This window comes from Delphinapterus leucas, chromosome 12 (genome assembly GCF_059928025.1).
Source record: "Delphinapterus leucas isolate spDelLeu-1000000601 "Yukka" chromosome 12, BTC_Dleu_Yukka2, whole genome shotgun sequence".
Classification (NCBI taxonomy): domain Eukaryota; kingdom Metazoa; phylum Chordata; class Mammalia; order Artiodactyla; family Monodontidae; genus Delphinapterus; species Delphinapterus leucas.
The window spans coordinates 81,477,417-81,496,922 of record NC_143140.1 but is presented as its reverse complement, the minus strand read 5'-3'; the positions used below and the strand labels follow the sequence as shown (position 1 = coordinate 81,496,922).

The window sequence follows — 19,506 nt, the reverse complement described above, 5'->3', positions numbered from 1 at the left end:
TTGGTTTATAGATTCTAGGCAAAAGAGCCTTTGTTGCAGGAATTTAATTTAATCCACTATTGACCTAATGAAATTTCTACTTTCTTTCAAAATACATTTAATTAAGCAATATTTAGATGCCAATTAGGGAGTAAAATATGAGTGACATTAATGATTTTTAATCAGAGAAAACAATGGGTCTGTTATAACTTGGAACCTTTCCTGATGGAGCTCAACTGTGCAGACAGGGAGTGGACTGCCCTCTGATGCCCTCTGTGGGTACTGGGATTAGCTTCAGAGATTTGAAAGGGTTAAGACAGGTTCAAACTAATTAGTACCAGGGGTATATTTTCTGGTCAAAACACTATAGTAACCTATTGGAAATGTCAAATTAGCAAGAATTTTTCATCACTGATCAATGAAATTGGGATACATATTACCTTGGAATATCCACCTATTAATATGTCTGTCTGTCTGCTTACCTGCCTGTCTGTCTATCAGGGAGGGCAAAGATAAAATTTTATCCTGAATGTTGTTTTTCTATTAAAAATTTAAAGCTAAAAACATCTAATTAGTCATTTAATCTTTTGTTCACTTTTTTCAAATAGTAAAAATGTGGGGCTTCCCTGGTGGTGCAGTGGTTGAGAGTCCGCCTGCCGATGCAGGGGACGCGGGTTCGTGCCCCAGTCCGGGAAGATCCCACGTGCCGCGGAGCGGCTGGGCCCGTGAGCCATGGCCGCTAAGCCTGCGCGTCCGGAGCCTGTGCTCTGCAACGGGAGAGGCCACAACAGTGAGAGGCCCGCATACCGCAAAAAAAAAAAAAAAAAAAATGTGGACTATTTGAAGACTAGGAATAAATGAATACACACACATATAGATCTATGTGCACACATACAAATATATATTATATTTTGGCTCTTCTGTTTTTTTTCTTTACCCTTTAATATCTCTCCCTTTTCCTCTTACTCAGACTGCACTGGTTAAATGTTTATAAAATATAGGTACGCAGTAACTACATTTTATAAAATAAAACAAGTTAGCATTAGCTAGTTAAATCATGATCAAACACTGGAAGTGTGACAAAACAATTCTGTGAACAGTCAGAAGTAATACCTTCTTAAAATCTTTCATTCCAGAAAAATTCCCAGACATTTTAGAAAATTAGAAACCCCGAATTGTTAATATCAAAGTATATTTTTAAGGTAACTACACTTTTTTTGTTTGTTTGTTCAGCCATGCTGCGTGGCTTGTGGGATCTTATTTCCCCAACCAGGGATCAAACCCGTGTCCCCGGCAGTGGAAATGCAGAGTCCTAACCACTGGACTGCCAGGGAATTCCCAAAAGGTAACTACACTTGAAGTGAAGTTAGCAGTAATTTGGAAGGTGAAATTTTATATCAAATAAATCATCAGGAGAACTGAGGAAGCTGTTAGATTTAGAAATAATCAGTATATGGATTGGACACAGCACAGAAGTATGTAGTGTCGATCCCTCGTGATGAACAGTTTTCCACATTCTCAGCATTACGGTTACTTAATAATAACATAATAAGAGCTAATTTATGGGGCCCTTGTTTTGTGCCAAATACCGTACCAAGCACATTAAAAAACATCGCATTTAATCTTTATAACAATTCCATAAATTAGGAAACTAAGTCTTGGTAAGGTTTAACAACTTGCTTACAGTCATACAGCTTATAAATGGCATAAATGGATTTGAACCCATGTCTTAATCCTCAGTTTATATATGAGCTAAATCTCTCTCCCTCTCTCCTTCCCTCTATCTCTCGCTCTACACACACATGCACACACACACAAACACGGCTTTAGAAGGTATATTCTAGGAGAAACGTTAATCTCTTTATCTCTTTAATCTCTCCCTGCATTTAGTATACATTCATTTTTGTTAGGAGATGGAATTTTACCACTAAGAAAAAAGTACATTGGTGTTTTCTTTCTTTCTTGTCTTCAGATTGTATAAGGTTTAGTTAGTCCCCATATGGAGACTTGACTCGATCACTATCGTAGAAAGTTTCCGAGAAGCTCTTGAGATTGTATCTCTAGGACTAATAGAGCGATTCCCCTAGCTGGTACTAAGCCAGGCTTGCTCCGTGATCATAGCTTGGCTGCCTTACAAGGGCACCGTCCCAGTGTTTGTTTATGAAAACAAAGTACATTAAAAAAATCAAAATCTCATGCTATATTTCAGGACAATGAACCAATTCATGTTAATAAATTTCAAAAGCTTTCAAACAGAAATATGTACTACCTGAAAAAAATCCACATGCCGTAATTTTAAGCAAATAGCTTAGAGATAAGACCATGTTGATTTTTAGACATTTAGGCGTCTAAACTGAAAGATACATTATTTATTAACAGGGTCACTTTGGCCCTGTGCCAAGGAGTGGAGCACGTAGAATCGCGGGGGAGATTTTCACAGCCACGTTGCTACAGATACAGAGCATGAAGCAAGAAGCTGCGCTCAGTCCCCTAAGCACTGTTAAGTAAGCCAGTTGATCAGTAGGCATACTGGATGTGGTTTACCCAGGTCAGGATACAATATGCATTGTTCGTAGGTAATAAATTTGAATATACATCTTCTAATACAACATACCATTTTTATTCTGCCTCTCCTAACCTTTTATTGGAGGGAGAAAAATCAAAGCTTGATATAGTGAAGTTCCATTATACCACATATGATCACACCTCTTATACCAGCAGCAGGACCATATTCTTAGACGGGGATCTTTGTGATTGAAGTCTGATGCTTTGAAAAGGGAGCAAATACTCAGGATGCAAGAGCCTCAGTCTTATATGCACAGAGGCACAGGGCAATGTGGGGTGCACCACACTAGCCCTGTGTGGGTGTTACATCTTTTTTTTTTAATTAATTTATTTTATTATTATTATTTTATTTTTGGCTGTGTTGGGGTCTTCGTCGCTGCACACAGGCTTTCTCTAGTTTCAGTGAGCGGGGGCTACTCTTCGTTGCGGTGCCTGGGCTTCTCACTGCGATGGCTTCTCTTGTTGCGGAGCACGGGCTCTAGGCGCGCAGGCTTCAGTAGTTGCAGCACGCAGACTCAGCAGTTGTGGTTCACGGGCTCTAGAGTGCAGGCTCAGTAGTTGTGGCACATGGGCTTAGTTGCTCCATGGCATGCGGGATCTTCCCGGACCAGGGCTCGAACCCGTGTTCCCTGCATTGGCAGGTGGATTCTTAACCACTGCGCCACCAGGGAAGCCCAGGTGTTACATCTTAAGGTAATAGCTTCTGAATAGAGAGGTGGGGCAGAAGGATGAAGAAATCATTGCCTTGGTTCTGAGAGATGAAGCTGGGGTGGTGAGGTGGAGGGAGAGTTGATAAGGACGAGCCCTAACTTAAATCTATTTCAACATGTAAAATAATTGTTTACACTTGGAAGATTAGCTGGAGATGAGACATATAAGGAAAGGGTAGGTATAAAGGGCACCTAAGGTAAACATTTCAAAATAAGAAATGTCAATAGTACTTACCTTTTGGATGTCTTGTGCTGTTTCTGAAAAATAAAAGTTTTTTTATTTTTTAAGTTTGAGGATTAAAAATATCTCTCTCATACATAGGTAAGCACTCATATTTTATAGGGCTTTTAAACTTATTGTTAATAATTGAAGCCCAAGCATCTCTGGGCTCTTGAGACCTAACTTTTAGAAAATGTCTCTCAGTTATCCAAGTATAGATCTTGTACTACATGTAAAACAACCATACATGTATCTGAGTGATAAGAATCTTCCTTAAATCCCTGAGAGCAATGGACCAATTCATATTAATACGTTTCAAAAGCTTCCCCCCACCCAAATATATATTACCTGAAAAAATAATCCACATGCCCTAAGCCATGAAACTCACTTAAACATAAGATTATGCTTCTGTTAATTTTTAAATATTCTATTGGCTTTAATTGAAGATATAGCATTTATCAACAGGGTCACCTTGGCACTGTGCTAAGGAGGGTGCAAGAGGAATTGTGGGGAGAGATTTACTAGCCACATCCTCATAGATACCCTTATGATACTCTGATCATGTGTGTCTCATCTTTCAACACTGTTTAATTACAGAAGCATTTAAAGTAAAAAGTGATCAAACCCTCTCCACAAATTCCACCCTGCAGAGGTAGCCACACTTAAAAGTTTGATGTTCATCTTCCCAGGTCCCATGCCCACTGCCCCAATCCCACAACAATGCACAGTTTTTTTGCTCTTAAAGGTGCAATATGCAAAATTGAATTTCCTGCTAAATATATGTAGACACTCTTATCAGTAGACAGATATGTACTTGATTCTTTTTGATAGCTGCAGAATATTCCATGTAGTATTCCAGAATTTACTACAACTTTTAAAACTATTTCCCACTAGATGGGCATTTTATGTGGTGTCTTGTTATATAAACTCTGCAAAGAACACAGATACTTATAGATCTGTGCTCACTTGGGTGAGCACTTCTATACAGGAAGTGTACATTGTGAAATTTCTATGGGTGAAAAATTTGAAATTGTGGGTTCAAGAGCAAATACACATTTTAAATTTAAATGGGCATTAACAAATTTTGCTCCAAAAAGGTTGCAGAAATTTATACACCAACAGTTTCAGAGTGCCTGCTTTTCTTTTCTTTTGGCCAAGCCCACAGCTTTCTCCTCTCCATTTATCTCATTGAAATATATGATTTTTCTGATCACTAATACAGGTGACCATTTGTAAATTTTATTGGCAGTTTGTGTTTCTTCTGTGAAACTGCCCGATTATATTCTCTGCCTTTCAAAAAAGAGTCCACATCTACTGAGCCCACATGCCACAACCACTGAAGCCCGCACGCCTAGAGTCCAGGCTCTGCAACGAGAAGCCACTGCAATGAGAAGCACACGCACCGCAACAAAGAGTAGCCCCCACTCGCTGCAACCAGAGAAAAACCCGCGCGCAGCAACGAAAACCCAACGCAGCCAGAAACAATAAATAAATAAAATATAATATAATAAAATAAATACATTTATTAAAAAAGAGTCCTTTCTTTTTTTAAATAGATTTAATTAATTAATTAATTAATTTTTTGGCTGTGTTGGGTCTTTGTTGTTGTGCACGGGCTTTCTCTAGTTGCAGAGAGCAGGGGCTACTCTTCGTTGCGGTGCGCGGGCTTCTCATTGCGATGGCTTCTCTTGTTGTGGAGCACAGGCTCTAGGCATACGGGCTTCAGTAGCTGTGGCTTGCGGGCTTTATAGCGCAGGCTCAGTAGTTGTGGTGCACAGGCTTAGTTGCTCCGTGGCATGTGGTATCTTCCCGGACCAGGGCTCGAACCCATGTCCCCTGCGCTGGCAGGCAGATTCTTAACCACTGTGCCACCAGGGAAGCCCCTGTCCTTTCTTTTTGATATATGGGATTTCTTAACATCAACCTTCACAGATATTCATCTTTTTATGCCCATTATCTATGCTGCAAACATTTTATGTCATTCAGCTTTACATTTTATAATGGGGTTAATCAAATCTGCCAATCTGTAATTCACCTTGTGTTTACTTTTTTTGTGTATGGTTTGACTTAGTGGATATCAACAAGAATGAAAAAAGGAAGTTATTTTAGGACTTACCGCTGGTCTTCAAAACTTTATGCGATCTTGAGGAAGGTTCTGAGCGAAAAGATAAGGCCAGCATCATTTGCAAAACCAAATCAAGTTTTTTTCTTTATAAGTGAATTATTAGCTTATGGGCAAATGAATTGAGCTCTAGAAATTTTCTATCAAATTCACCTAAATCCTGATTGCTTAGAGATACTTAGCAGCAAGACATTCACTCCATCAAAACTGTAGGATAAATAGTAAGCTGTGCAATCTGGAGTCACCTAACAGAAAACCAACCCTACCAACTAGTAGAGCAATGTTCTGAGCTTTAACTACAACCTATAAGCGGATAATGTTCAATTTTATATTCTTCTGCCAGAGCCCTGGTCTCAGATGCCAACTGTCCATCTGACGTGTCCCCAACATGCCCATAGACCCAGCAAACTCAACACGTCCCAGTCGCAGCTCACCAGTCTCCTCCATCTGCTCTTCCATTTGGATTCTTATCTTAGTTGTCACTCACGTTACCCTCCCTAGTTAGCGACCAGGACATCATTTTAAGTTTCTCCTGTTTTCATCCATCATGGTCTTGTGGGATCCCAGGAACGCTCCACCCCAATCACCACTGTCTTATTCCAAACCTTTACCATCTCTCGCCCAAGCTAGAGGAACAGCCTCCTACCAATTCTCCCTGCTTACTTCATTTTCCACATCGAGCCAGAACTCTCATTTTATTTTATTTTTTTATTTTTATTTTTTTAAACATCTTTATTGGGGTATAATTGCTTTACAATTGTGTGTTAGTTTCTGCTTTATAACAAAGTGAATCAGTTATACATATACATATGTTCCCATATGTCTTCCCTCTTGCGTCTCCCTCCCTCCCACTCTCCCTATCCCACCCCTCCAGGCTGTCACAAAGCACCGAGCTAATATCCCTGTGCCTTGAGGCTGCTTCCCCCTAGCTATCTACCTTACTACGTTTGTTAGTGTGTATATGTCCATGACTCTCTCTCGCCCTGTCAAAGCTCACCCTTCCCCCTCCCCATATCCTCAAGTCCGTTCTCCAGTAGGTCTGCGCAGAACTCTCATTTTAAAAGGCAAACATTTCATTGCTTAAAACCCTTCCATAGCTTGCAGGATAAAGTTCAAACCCTCTGTGTGGCCTACTCGGCCTTCCACGATCAGGGCCCAATCTGTACTTCCAGCCACATCTCTTTCCGATTGACCTTGCCCACCTCCACCTCCGGCCCACCTTGCAGCCAGGCCAAACAACTGGCAACAGCTGTCTGATCTAAGGTACGCTGGCTCAAGTCTCAGGGCCTTTGCATGTGCTATTCCCACCCCATCAGGCTCCTCGGCTCCCAGATCCCATCTGGGGTACTGGTCCTCTGCTCTGTATGGCCTTCTCTCTCCTTCCTAGAGGGTTCACCTCTCTCCTTTGTCTCCCCGCTCTTTCTTCCATTCAACCGCTACTACAGCTCCATTGTATGAACTGGTATTTATTCAACCTTTTTTGGACTCTCCCACTAGACTACAAACTCCTTGTAAGCAGGAATCCTGTGTATTATTCGTACATTCCCAGTTCCTAGTGCAGTGCAGGAAATTAGGTAGATACTCAATAAATGCCGATTTAAATGGAAAAAAAAAAATCCGAGGGCTAAGGGAATACCACACGGAGTCTGGTTTAGCAAATGTGTGTTAAAATTTTAGGTCTGAATACTCTTTGGGATGCGTCATTTACAGGATACAATTCTTCACCAGCGATAGTAAAGAGAATTTAAGTACCTGCAGGCCAATGGTAATAACATGCTATACAAAGTGAACTTAGTTGATTGACATGTTTTTTTATATTCACTGGAAAATAGAGAGTTAAGTAGAAAGAGTTTTAGAACCAAAGCTTGAGAGCCCCACCTGGAGGCATTCTCAAAGGTATTCAAACTGGGGTGTGCTCAAAAACCGGAAAGAATATACCTTTTTGTCAGACTGAAAGGGACTTTCACGACTAACGCCCCATAATTATCTTGATTACCGCATCCTATTTACCAGATTTTCTTCTTAGCCGATATGAAGCAGAACCATCTTTAGAGCCACAAAAGGCTTTTGTCTCTCCCTCAGGACTGTAACAGAAGCCTGGGTAATCTGTAACGTAAGAACCACATGCACCTATAAGAATGAAGCGTTCCGTAACGTCTCAGAAAATGGGTAGGACTTGTTTTGATACCTATGGATTTATTCTTTTTCCTCAGGCATGGTAGAATCCCTCCTTCCACAACTGGTGTTGAATATGCATCTCAAGACTCTCTGTTTACTGACTGCTGGAGTGTGTTAGCAAGCTAGCCAAAGTTCTGAGGACTGTTAAAGACCACATACACTTCTCCAGTGTCAGAGGCCATTTGGTCCAATGGACTGGCCTGCTCTGTTCACAGCCAGCTGAGACCAAAGTCAGGGTAGGGCAAGTAAGGTTATTTTCCTAGGCTGAGCTGCTCTGGCCCAGGCCTGGCCTGGCAGAGAGGCACATGGCACCGATTAGAGGCTTCACATCATTCTGTGTGCTCACAGAATCTTAATGGTGTCCAAGAGCTAGCTCAGAGCCTGGGAATAAATAAACAATGTTGAATGTAGCTGCTCACACTGAACAGCTGACCTCTCTGGATCCCCATCTTCCTCCATCTTTTCTCCTAATTCTCACCTGCCCATCCATGACCTTGCCTTCTCTTCAGAGCGCCCAGATATATTATATACATTCTCTATATATATTTATAGAAGAAATAAGGGGTATATTGTGCAGCGGAGGAAATATAGCTAATATTTCATAATAACTACAACTAGAGTATAATCTTTAAAAACTGTTGTACACGTATAACTTATATAGTACTGTAAATCAACTATACCTCAGTAAAAAGAATCTTCGAGAGATTTCCACTGAATAAAATAAGCGGATTCAGAGAACACAGGGCAAGGAGCCCCAGCCCAGCTCTCTGGTGGGGATCACCTTGCATCATTTCTCGGCATCTCATGGACACGCAGTGGGGAATCTCAGTGACAGTGGCGGTGCTCATTTTTCTACTTCAGTAATGTTTCTTTATTTTTCCCCCCCTGGAGAATTAACAACCAGCAGGCTGGGGGGTGGGCTGGGGTAGGGTGGGGTAGGTGAATCAGCGTTTGCTCTTGGGGAAAGATTCCTCAAAAGTAAGTTATTTAGAAAGTTTTAAGTAAAAGTTTCTGTCAGACCTGGCTGTAAGTCTTTAAAGCTATCGCTTCTTTCTAAATTCTATTTAATCTGGGAGATGACAAGGATGTGATAAGTGCTTCGAACAGGTCTTATTTTATAAGACCTCACTTATATTTATTCTCTGACTGCTATGAGAAGTCCAGAGACACAATAACATATGTGGGGAAGTTGTAATTTTAAAATGTGACCTGCATCTGGAAAACCAATACCTATCTAGTTAGCGTGATTATTGCAGATAATCAACATAGATTTTCCGCTAATGGAGTGAGGTGGGAAATGCATTGTGGGACCATCACTTTGGGTGGTGGCAGAGGTGGGGCAAGGGTGACCCTGGAAGCATATCTTACATTGTGTGTTGATGCAGAGACCGGCGGCAAGCCATCGGGGAGCTCACAGATGAGCCGAGAAATTATTGTAGAAACAAGCCAATGGGTTAGGAAGAGGGTATAGTGTCCGCTGGCTCTGTTTGTTAAAACAGTGAATAGAGAGCTGCTGCTTTCTCACAATTGACATTTGCCATAAACGTGTAGAAACTTGAGAGATACAAGGAGACAATGATACAAGGTTTCAAATTGTGTAGAAAACAAAACTTACGAATGGCATCCATTTCAAGTATTGCTTGCTTGGCCTGAAAGAAAGAAGGTGTAGCTATAATTGCAATGACCTTTTTTTGTTTCTTCTTTAAACTACCAATCCTAATACAGGTCTTATCCCACCTGAGTGAGTGGTTTTGGAAAAGCTTAAAAAAAAACAAAACAGCGCATCAAAATCTAGATTCCTGCTACCCAACCCTAGTCTACTGAATCCAGCCCTGATCTATGGAACCAAAGGCTCAAGGGACAGGGCCTAGGATCTACACCAGCAGCCCTCCCCGTATCTTTGGGGCATTATAGGTCTTCTGAGCTGAATGCAAACTAGTTGCTGGACAGTTCCCCTGCCCTTCCGAATACTACGCGATTATCATCAGCTGTGACTCTCCCAGCACCCCGGTACCTACCGTCACTTGTGTGTGTGCCCCAGAATCTCCCAGGGGGGGAGAAAGAGCTGCGGTGTGGGAGAAGGACCCCGGAGGACACGGTTTGCGATCCTGGCTCTAGCCCTTAACTAGGCAGGTGCTCTCATATTCCTGCATGTGTTTCTTCGACCTTAAGACGGTAAGATAGGAGCGACCTTTCAAAGTTGCTACCAGGACCAAATGACAGGCACTCAACCCAAGTTAGTTACCATTTACTCCCGCAGGGGACTGGCCCTGATGACCTTGACTCTTGCTTTCTCTGCATACAAACTTCTCCCCGACTCAACCCCCGAGCTTCTGAACTTTATTGCTTTGAGGCTTCTTTTTGTGTAATTATTGCCATATGTTATCAATGTATAGGGAACAGTGAAAAGAAAAGTTAATGGCCTTAACATGAATCATCTTGCTGAGGATTCAAAGAAGAAAAAAACTAGGTAGGTTTTCTCGCCTCTTTCATGTCATTTTCATTTTTCAAGGTAGTGTAATGGAACCTACAAACATTATGCTAAAAATAACTTTAAAAATAATTTTACTAATACTTTGTCACAGTATGTGATGATATCACAGTAAAAATGTCTGGGCTAAGGGGCAACCAAACCAAACCAAACCAAACAAAAAACAAACCACAAAACAATGCAGTCACCTGAGTCTTGAGAAAACAAATGCTTAGATTTTTATGACACTGATATTTCTATCATACATTCAGAGTTTGAGGTTACTAGTTGAAGTTAATTTCAGACACAAACGTTAGCTCAGTTTCCGTGAAGTGCATTGGCAGAACCATGCGAATATATAAAATGCAAGCAGTCTCTACCTGAACCTTATTCCCAGCTAATCTGGATGAAATTTAGTTTATATACCACGTATATAGATGGGCCATATGGCTAATTTCCAGCAAGTTTCTTGGTATCCATAAACTTGACTTCGAGAACTCAGTATTTTTTTTTTCTGGTCTTGACACTTAATTCAAAAAAAGTCTATTCCCACATTTTTCCACTAGGGGTCAGCCAGAGACTATCACTGAATTAAAGGAATGGAAGGAGGTTACGAGGAACCTAACCTCTGCAGCTGTGTTAACAGTAGAACTGTGGTACATCTTTTTTTTTTTTTTTTGGTACGCGGGCCTCTCACTGTTGTGGCCTCTCCCGTTGCGGAGCACAGGCTCCGGACGTGCAGGCTCAGCGGCCGTGGCTCACGGGCCCAGCCGCTCCGCGGCATGTGGGATCTTCCTGGACAGGGGCACGAACCCGTGTCCCCTGCATCGGCAGAAGGACTCTCAACCACTGTGCCACCAGGGAAGCCCGGTGGTACATTTTTTGATGTTTGTTCCCATTATGTAATTCTTTTATTTGATAGGAGTAAATATAGTTTGAAAGCTTCAAGAAAATAACTTAAGAAACAGTCTTGAGAAGAGAGAAAACTTCAACTTAGTAATAATCCTGCTTAAATAAAATAGAAAATTATCGTTAGCTCATGGTGGATAAAGTATATTAAATAAGTGTGCTTTCATTTTCCCTAGGAATAATGTGGTTAAGATCAACTTTGGATCCAGGAAGAACTGGGTTTGAATCTGGGCTCAGTCATATACTAGTTGCATAAACTTGGGCAGTTTACTTTCCGTCTCTGAGCCTCTGTTTTTATTTCTCTAGAATGGGGAGAATAAGACCTTTCTCGTAAGGTGTTTTGCTAAGGGTGAAATAAGAATATAAAGTACTCAGCACAGTGTATGTGTGCGCAAGAAGCTGTAGCTAAAAAAAAATAGAATGTTTACATCTATTTACACCTAAAAGGGTCAGGAACTTGGACCAAAAAAGCACAATTCTACTGTGACTCTATTAACCATTATAAAACATAAAGGGAAAACTGCTTGGAATACACACCCCTAGTGTGGGAGAAAGAGGAAGGTCTGTAAGCTAATTTCACTTTGTAATGGCCAATAACTGATTTTCAGAAGCCCTTTGGCAGTTTTGATTTTCCCAGGGACAGGTAAACAACAGGTGGGGCATATCAAAGACACACTACCATTGCTCAGAAGGGCATTGCCAGTGACAAGGCCAGCAAACAAGTGACTAACCATGAAGCAAATGCAGTTGCCTCTCTGCATGAGCTACCTGACACCTCGCAACACCCTGATGAGATGAGACTCATGCTTAAGTCAAAGCACACACCTATGCACATTCATTTCCTGGGCACCGAATCACTGCTGATAGCCCCTGAGAACAAGCTTCAAATACTTTTCAAAAACTATGCAAAGAGCAACCAGACTTTCCTTTCTCAGAAATCTCAGATCTCCTTATTTTCCACCCAGTTCTACTCTCATGAGCATCATCGCATTTACTCCTCCACTTCATTCCTCCTCGCCTGGGCACGGACAATTTCCCTGCACGCGCGGATATCCATTCTCCACCCTCACCTTAGTTCCTCGCCACTTTACTTCAGATCACCCTTCCCTCCACTCCAGAACAGTAACACACAATCATAGCCACCCCCAGAGCCTCATCATCACCCAGAAGTGCCCTCCCTTTCCTCAGGACTCCAGAAGTCCTCTCTTCAATTACAGATCTCGGTATTTTCCATCTCTCCACCTTAACTCTTGCTGAACCAGTTCTCTGACTTATCCTTCAACCTGTGCCTATCTTCCCGGTTGGTTTCACCCTCCACTCAGCCTGGAAATCATGCTCAGTCACTGCAGGTGGGATGCTGGGTGGCACTGTCTTCCCATGCCCACTTAACCTTCACCCTCACCGCTCTGCCAGTCCTCAGCCTTGGGGAACCCACATGCACCCCATGGCTCCTCAACACTAATGTTGTTGGATCAACACACACATTCATGGTGGCCAGCTTCAGTGGGCCTAGGATCCTTTCACAGATTACTGTAGTCATCCCTACTGACTCGCTAGCCTGTGTTCTTTCTTTCTTTCTTTTTAGTTGTTTTTTTTTTTAAGTTATTTATTTTTGGCTGCATTGGGTCTTCGTTGCTGCACACGGGCTTTCTCTAGATGCGGCGAGCGGGTGCTATTCTTCGTTGTGGTGTGCAGGCTTCTCATTGCAGTGGCTTCTCTTTATGTGGAGTATGGGCTCTAGGCACATGGGCTTCAGTTGTTGTGGCTCGTGGGCTCAGTAGTTGTGGCTCGCAGGCTCTAGAGCGCAGGCTCAGTAGTTGTGGCGCACGGGCTTAGTTGCTCTGTGGCATGTGGGATCTTCCTGGACTAGGGATCGAACCCGTGTCCCCTGCAATGGCAGGTGGATTCTTTGCCACTGCGCCACCAGGGAAGTCCCTAGCCTGTGTTCTTTAGCACGTGTTCTGAACCCCTCCACTTTCCCTCAGACATCCAGCCCCATCTTTGCTTCACTCATCCAGTAGATGCCGTTACCACCAACTTCAGTGAAGGCAAACCCTTTAAGTTCCCTCAAGTCCACCTCAAAGTTTATCCTTTCTCATTTTTCTTCTCCCCCAGCTCAGGGAAGATATTTCTGACCCTTTCCAAGACTAACTCCTACACCTACTGGTAAAATGAATATAAATAGTGTAATTAGCGTAGAAGAGGCAAATAGATTGATTACCTTTGTATGGAGCCGCACCAAGTTTCTGGTTCCTAAGACCAATGGGATTACTTCTATCCTTTAAGTGTTTTCAAAAGCCATATTGCAAACATATGGAGGCGTGCATTAGCCATTCTTGCATACGTTTTCAGTAAATAAGAAGTTTTGAGCTTCCAGCATCAAGTTCACGATCTAATGTTTTTATTAGACTGTATTTACAGTACATGCTCCCATCCCCGAAATTCGGGGGTTAAGGATGATCCTATTCTGCTGTCTCCCTGGGGTCACATTCCAAGGGGTGTTCCACCTCTTATCTTTACTGTCTCCTGTTCTCTTTCCCTGTCCCCTTAGCCTACATGTCCACCCTATTCTTCATGAGGGCAAAGCGTCTTGCTTTGATCTTACCTCCCCTCAAACTACCACCGTTTGTCTCTTCTGAACTTTGTTTAAAAAAGGCTACACCCAGTCTGTTCCTTACTTCTCCCTTGCTTGTCCACCCACTGCCCTCTCGCCCTTATCTCTCAGTTGCCAAATCTAATATGTACTTTTCTGTTCGAATCTGTCTTCATCTCTGCAGGCTTTGAGATGGTTACTCCACTTGTTCTCGGTGACATTCCTTCCTTTGTTACCACACTTTTCTCCTTCGGTTTTCTTACTGCCTCATTCGGCTGCTCTGCCTTTGGTTCTTCTGCAAATCCCCCAACCCTTGCTGGTCACTTAGATGTTGGGATTCCCAGGGGTCTGTCTTTCCTTTACATGTTTGTGTGGGTCCTCCTATCAAATCTTGGGGCTTTGGTGACTGTGTGGAGAGACCTGCGTCTCTCCCTGCAGCTGAGCCGCCCCTGCACACGTGTCCCTGCTGCTCCCTCTGAGGCCCATCCAATCGGTCCCTCCCCTGGGCAACCCGTCTTGGAACTCACAACACCATCCTCTTGGCCCAACTCCTGACTCTTCCTTGACTTTTATTTCTCCCTTTCCTCATGCACTTGGTGGGCAAAATCCTGTTCCCTCTGGTTCCACGATGGGCTCTGCCTCTCCCCCCCTCTCTTATGCTCCCCGGCAGTGCCCCTCGTCTCTCTTCTAGGCCACTGTGGAAGCCTGCTAACTCTTCTCCTGCCGCCACTCACACTCCACCAGCTGAACCGTCACACTGTCCCAAAGTTACACTCGCAGAGCACGGGGCGGCCCACGCCACCCCCCCCCACAAAGGCTTCAGTAGTTTCCCACCACGAAAATCCAGGCTCCTCAGTGTTTGTGTTCAAAGCCCTTCAAAGGCCGGCTGACTGCTTTCCACTTTTCTAGTCTTACGTCCTACTCCATCTCCTGAGGACTCGACCTTTCCGTCCGGGCACACTCTGTGTGCTGTGAACACAGGGCCCCTGTTCACACCTCCTTGTTTTTTGTTTACGCTGTTCTCTCAGCTTGGTTTCCCTTTTTCTTTTCCCCCACTTAATAAAAAAATTCCTCATCCTTCAAGACTGAGCAAACAGGCGTTTTCCTTCCTCTCCTCACTCGACTGTAAAATCGAACACTTTATTCTTCCACAATACTTGGCTTACACCTCTATTAATTCATCACATCATTTATATGACCAGCTCCCTGGTCTGCAAATTCCTTCACGGCTGAGTCTGGGTCTTGCTTCCCACAGAGCCTAAGCCAGCTTTATCCACCCCAGGTGCTCAGCACACCTTTGAATAATTCTCACAACTGCCTTTATTTTCTACTAGTTCTCTAGAAATTCCCTTACAGTCATTTCCTTATTTTTCTTCTTTCAAGCCACAAAAGGAAAAACAACAACAAACCAAAAACTCTCCACCGAGTCTCCCTACATATGAATCGTTTCAGTACCAATGGCTGGTTCGGTTGATTCTTACGTAGCCTCTCAACTGTCTTAATTTTGAAGATGCACATTTGCTGCCGTCAGGCTGTCTTTCTGGGACTTGAATTCCTTTCAGTTTTACTGTTTGCGGCCCTCACGGTCTTACCTTAGCTGGAATCTTCGCCGCGTGATTCTCCAGGATCAGCCTTTTCAGGTGCAGAACCCACAGGCGTTTGTCTTGCTGCGACTTCGCCTACCAGGAGGAGACGTGGACAGTCATGCCACCCCACCAGTTGCAAGACACAGACACTCCTAAGACCCTCGGACTGGATGGGACACACGTGGGGTGGCCAGAAAGTCCTGCAAAGGCCTCCAGGCGTGACGCACAAGGGCGGGGAGGCGAGGGGGTGCTGGTACCTGAACGGTGTGCTGAAGCTTGGGGTTCTGGTAGTGGAAGACGCTGAAGCTGAGGGGCTCCTTTGGGATCACTTCCACCAGCATGAGGTTGCCGCACTGGAGGGGCGGGCAGAGAGGGGGAGGCAGGCTCGCAAGAGGATGGAAGCAGCGCCCCAGTCCTCGCCCGGGACCTCTATTCGGACCTACCAGGATGTGAGCTTTGTACGTAAACGTGTCGTCTCTCTTCTTGGTGATGAGAAGCAGCTTGTCAAAGAGGAAGAGCGTCCGCTCATTCTTGGCCCGCTGGAGGCGGAAGGTCCCCTCGAGAACTAGCTCCCCGTAGCTGGTCAGGTCTGGCCCCTTCCAGTTGGTGAGCAAACTCTGTATCTCCTGAAACAGTGAACGTTCCCTGTGATTAAACAGGAGGTGGGAAGGCAAGACGGCGAGGACACAGGGGCCCATTTGTTGAGCCTCAAAAATGGTGTCTAAATACCTGCGACAGAGGCTAAGGGCCCTGCGTGGTGTCTGATGTGTCTGCATTTATGGCTGGTGTCACTTCAGGGTTAACAGAAATGAATCAAGTTTTTAATTGACGAGTTGCCAATTACTTCTTTCCATCCCTCCATAATCCCTCTACTAAGGCGGTGGAACTGTCTTTCAAAAGCCAGGTAAGGAGGCTGCTGGTGTGTGGCTTTCTCAGCTGTCCTTCTCATGATATGCTCACCCACATTCTCTGGACGAACACCCTCAGAGCTGCTGACCTGAAAAACCTCTTTCCAGAAATTGAACTCACACCACAAATAAGTAACGCAAAATGAAAGCCTGAGGAAAATCACACAAGATACATCTCAGAAATTTCCTGATATTAATCCCCATTCATCTGGGAAAAGTAAATGAATGTTTCTTCGCCACTGTGTTTTTAACGGAACTTCATAAATATCGATAGCATGACTTTGAAGTTTCTTTAGGATTTACTGTACATCCCTATCAACGTTTCTAAAGGAAGCTGATGTTGTTATTTTGGAAAAATGAAAACATTCACAAACAGCACTTAATTAAGCAGCCCATAAAACCACCTAAAACTTCATTGGTTGAAGATAGAAATGGAGGTAAGTCTGAGCCAGAGCCTGATTTAGTGGTGTCTTTAGACTGCCAGACAGACTCTTAAGCTGTGAAAAACCAGTCGTTTAGCCATTTCCGAATATCTAACACACATTATGTCTGACGTTATGCCACAAAACACTTGAATGATGAAGCATAAAACCTTTCTTACTGCTACACAAAGCAGATACGGCCTGGAAGATTAGAATGTCATCTTCCTTTGGACTTCCCTGGTGGTGCAGCGGCTAAGAATCTGCTTGCCAGTGCAGGGGACACAGGTTCGAGCCCTGGTCCGGGAAGATCCCACATGCTGCAGAGCAACTAAGCCTGCACGCCACAACTACTGAGCCTGCGCTCCAGAGCCCGTGAGCCACAACTACTGAGCCCATGTGCCACGACTACTGAAGCTCACGTGCCTAGAGCCTGTGCTCTGCAACAAGAGAAGCCACCACAATGAGAAGCCCGCACACCACAACGAAGAGTAGCCCCCGCTCGCCGCAACTAAAGCCAGTGCACAGCAATGAAGACCCAACGTGGCCAAAAATAAATGAATAAAAAAAATAAAAAGAATGTCATCTTCCTTTGATTTTTGATAGTAAATTGCATCATACCACACTCTGGCTGCCTATAGATGAAACCTAGATTTTTGGTTTTTTTTTGTTTTTTTGGCTGCATTGGGTCTTCACTGCTGTGCACAGGCTTTCTCTAGTTGCGGCGAGTGGGGGCTACTCTTCATTGCGGTGCGCGGGCTTCTCGTTGTGGTGGCTTCTCTTGTTGCGGAACATGGGCTCTAGGTGCGCAGGCTTCAGTAGTTGTGGCACACGGGCTTAGTTGCTCCACGGCATGTGGGATCTTCCCAGACCAGGGCTCGAACCCGTGTCCCCCTGCATAGGCAGGTGGATTCCTAACCACTGTACCACCATGGAAGTCCCGAAACCTTGCGTTTTGTTCAGAGGTATGGCCTGAAGAGCATAGCTCTTTTCGCTCCTGAGTCAGATGTAGGTGCTTTGCATAGCATGGAGTCACCCTGAGCTTTGCTTTTACTCCAGGGGCAACAAGGAGCTTAGGACTAGCCTCTGGGCCCACGTGACCTTTTGTTTTTAAATAATGCATCTTTTGAGATGCCCAGGACATGATTGCTGACTTAGCATCTATCCAAAGTTCCCAGGAATTTAGGGCTCAAAATGTTGACAATGGAAGGGATCTTAGTAAACGTGTCTTATTTTAAAAGTGAGGAATCTAAGATGCAGCGGTGAGTCTCCTCCCCAGTGAAACCGCCAAGGACCTGGCTCCAGACTCAGCTCTCCTTCCTCTGAGGCCCTGTCCCATCACCACTTGTTCGCCGCCTCATGATTTTGCATGAACTAGTGAGAGAGGAACAGAGGCTTAAAATCCCTTTAAACAGTTTGGAGGGCTTCCCTGGTGGCGCAGTGGTTAAGAATCCGCCTGCCAATGCAGGGGACACGGGTTCGAGCCCTGGTCCAGGAGGATCACATGCTGCAGAGCAACTAAGCCCGTGTGCCTCAACTACCGAGCCTGCGCTCTAGAGCCCGTGAGCCACAACTACCGAAGCCCGCGTGCCTAGAGCGCGTGCTCCACAACAAGAGAAGCCACCACAATGAGAAGCCTGCGCACCGCAACGAAGAGTAGCCCCTGCCCTCCGCAACTAGAGAAAGCCCGCGCACAGCAACGAAGACCCAACACAGCCCAAAATAAATAAATTTATTTAAAAAAAAAAAAAAAGTTTGGAGAGAGTTGCTTTCAGCAAGAATTGCTTATTGGTAATTAATATAAAATAAGGCCTTGGGAGACTCAAATTTTTAATTTGGGTCATGGAAGGGGCTATGAGCAAACTATTAGTTTGAACGTTACAATGTACCTTTCTCTTTAATAGCCAGTAAACAATGATCGGTATTATCGATGTCCTGATCTTTTCTCAAGGAGATCTATGATGAAGGCCATGAATGACGTGCAACACTGAACAGCCTTAATATCTGATTTGGGAAATGATAACAAGTCATAGGGCCGCAGCCCCACCAGGCACTGCCACCCTGAGGCCTCACCTGTAACCGGACGGCGTGTTCATGCTTCCGCTTCATGTCGTTGATGTGCCAGGCTACTCGCTGCATTGTGTCTATGGCATCAAGCACCACATCGTAGCCTTCTGTGTCCTTGTCAAGGTGATTTTCTATTTCCTTTAAAAAAAACCCAAAACACCCAACCCTAGTTATTTTCAAAATTTTTTTCTTATATACTCAATGAAACAAAAGGCACTTCTGTGATTAGTTTCTCTTTTTTTTTTTTTGCTTATTTACACACTATCATCTTTCCTTAAGATTCTGAGATAACTACCAGAAATACCTACAACAAAATGGTAAGATACGAATAAGAACGGAGCTAGGAAAAATAGAAGTCAATGAGAATTGCATAAGGAGGGAATGTGACAAGGAGGATAAAACAAAACAAGTATACAGGCCATTAAGTCTCACAGAGATATTAGCGTGATTATAATAGATGAGAGAGTTGATATTATAGTTGGAGATTTCTGAACTTCCTGGTGGCCAGTGTAGTACAGTTCTCAGTAATATGGTTCTCACTCTTACTACATAGGAAACATTTTTTTTTTTTCTCCCAGAGGAAGCAAAACTAACACACAGGGCTTAATATGTAATGGCCTCAAAACAAAGCAAAACAAAAACCAATAAATATTATATTAAAAAAATACCATACAGCAAGACATTTTCATGTAGTCAAGGCTTTAAAGCCTTTAAAGCCTTTCACTAGTTCATGAAATTCACTAAAGATAATCCTTCAGAGTGCTGAGAGATATCTCATGG

General features: G+C 43.7%; 1 protein-coding gene across 12 annotated transcripts in view; it reads right to left on the bottom strand.

Moving 5' to 3' along the window:
- PLEKHG1 (pleckstrin homology and RhoGEF domain containing G1) overlaps nt 1–19,506 on the bottom strand; it is a 131,580-nt gene that overhangs the window by 11,584 nt on the left and 100,490 nt on the right. For 7 of the 12 annotated variants that reach the window (XM_022559149.3, XM_089922146.1, XM_089922143.1 and 4 more), the window contains 8 exons: nt 18,733–18,864; nt 15,776–15,958; nt 15,590–15,685; nt 15,339–15,425; nt 9,390–9,423; nt 7,607–7,702; nt 5,591–5,629; nt 3,490–3,512 (listed from right to left, as the gene is read on the bottom strand). In XM_022559149.3, coding sequence (XP_022414857.2) covers nt 3,490–3,512; nt 5,591–5,629; nt 7,607–7,702; nt 9,390–9,423; nt 15,339–15,425; nt 15,590–15,685; nt 15,776–15,958; nt 18,733–18,864 — 690 coding nt within the window. The remainder of the gene's footprint in view (nt 1–3,489; nt 3,513–5,590; nt 5,630–7,606; nt 7,703–9,389; nt 9,424–15,338; nt 15,426–15,589; nt 15,686–15,775; nt 15,959–18,732; nt 18,865–19,506) is intronic. The other 5 variants (XM_089922137.1, XM_089922138.1, XM_089922140.1 and 2 more) reach the window with 5 other exon arrangements.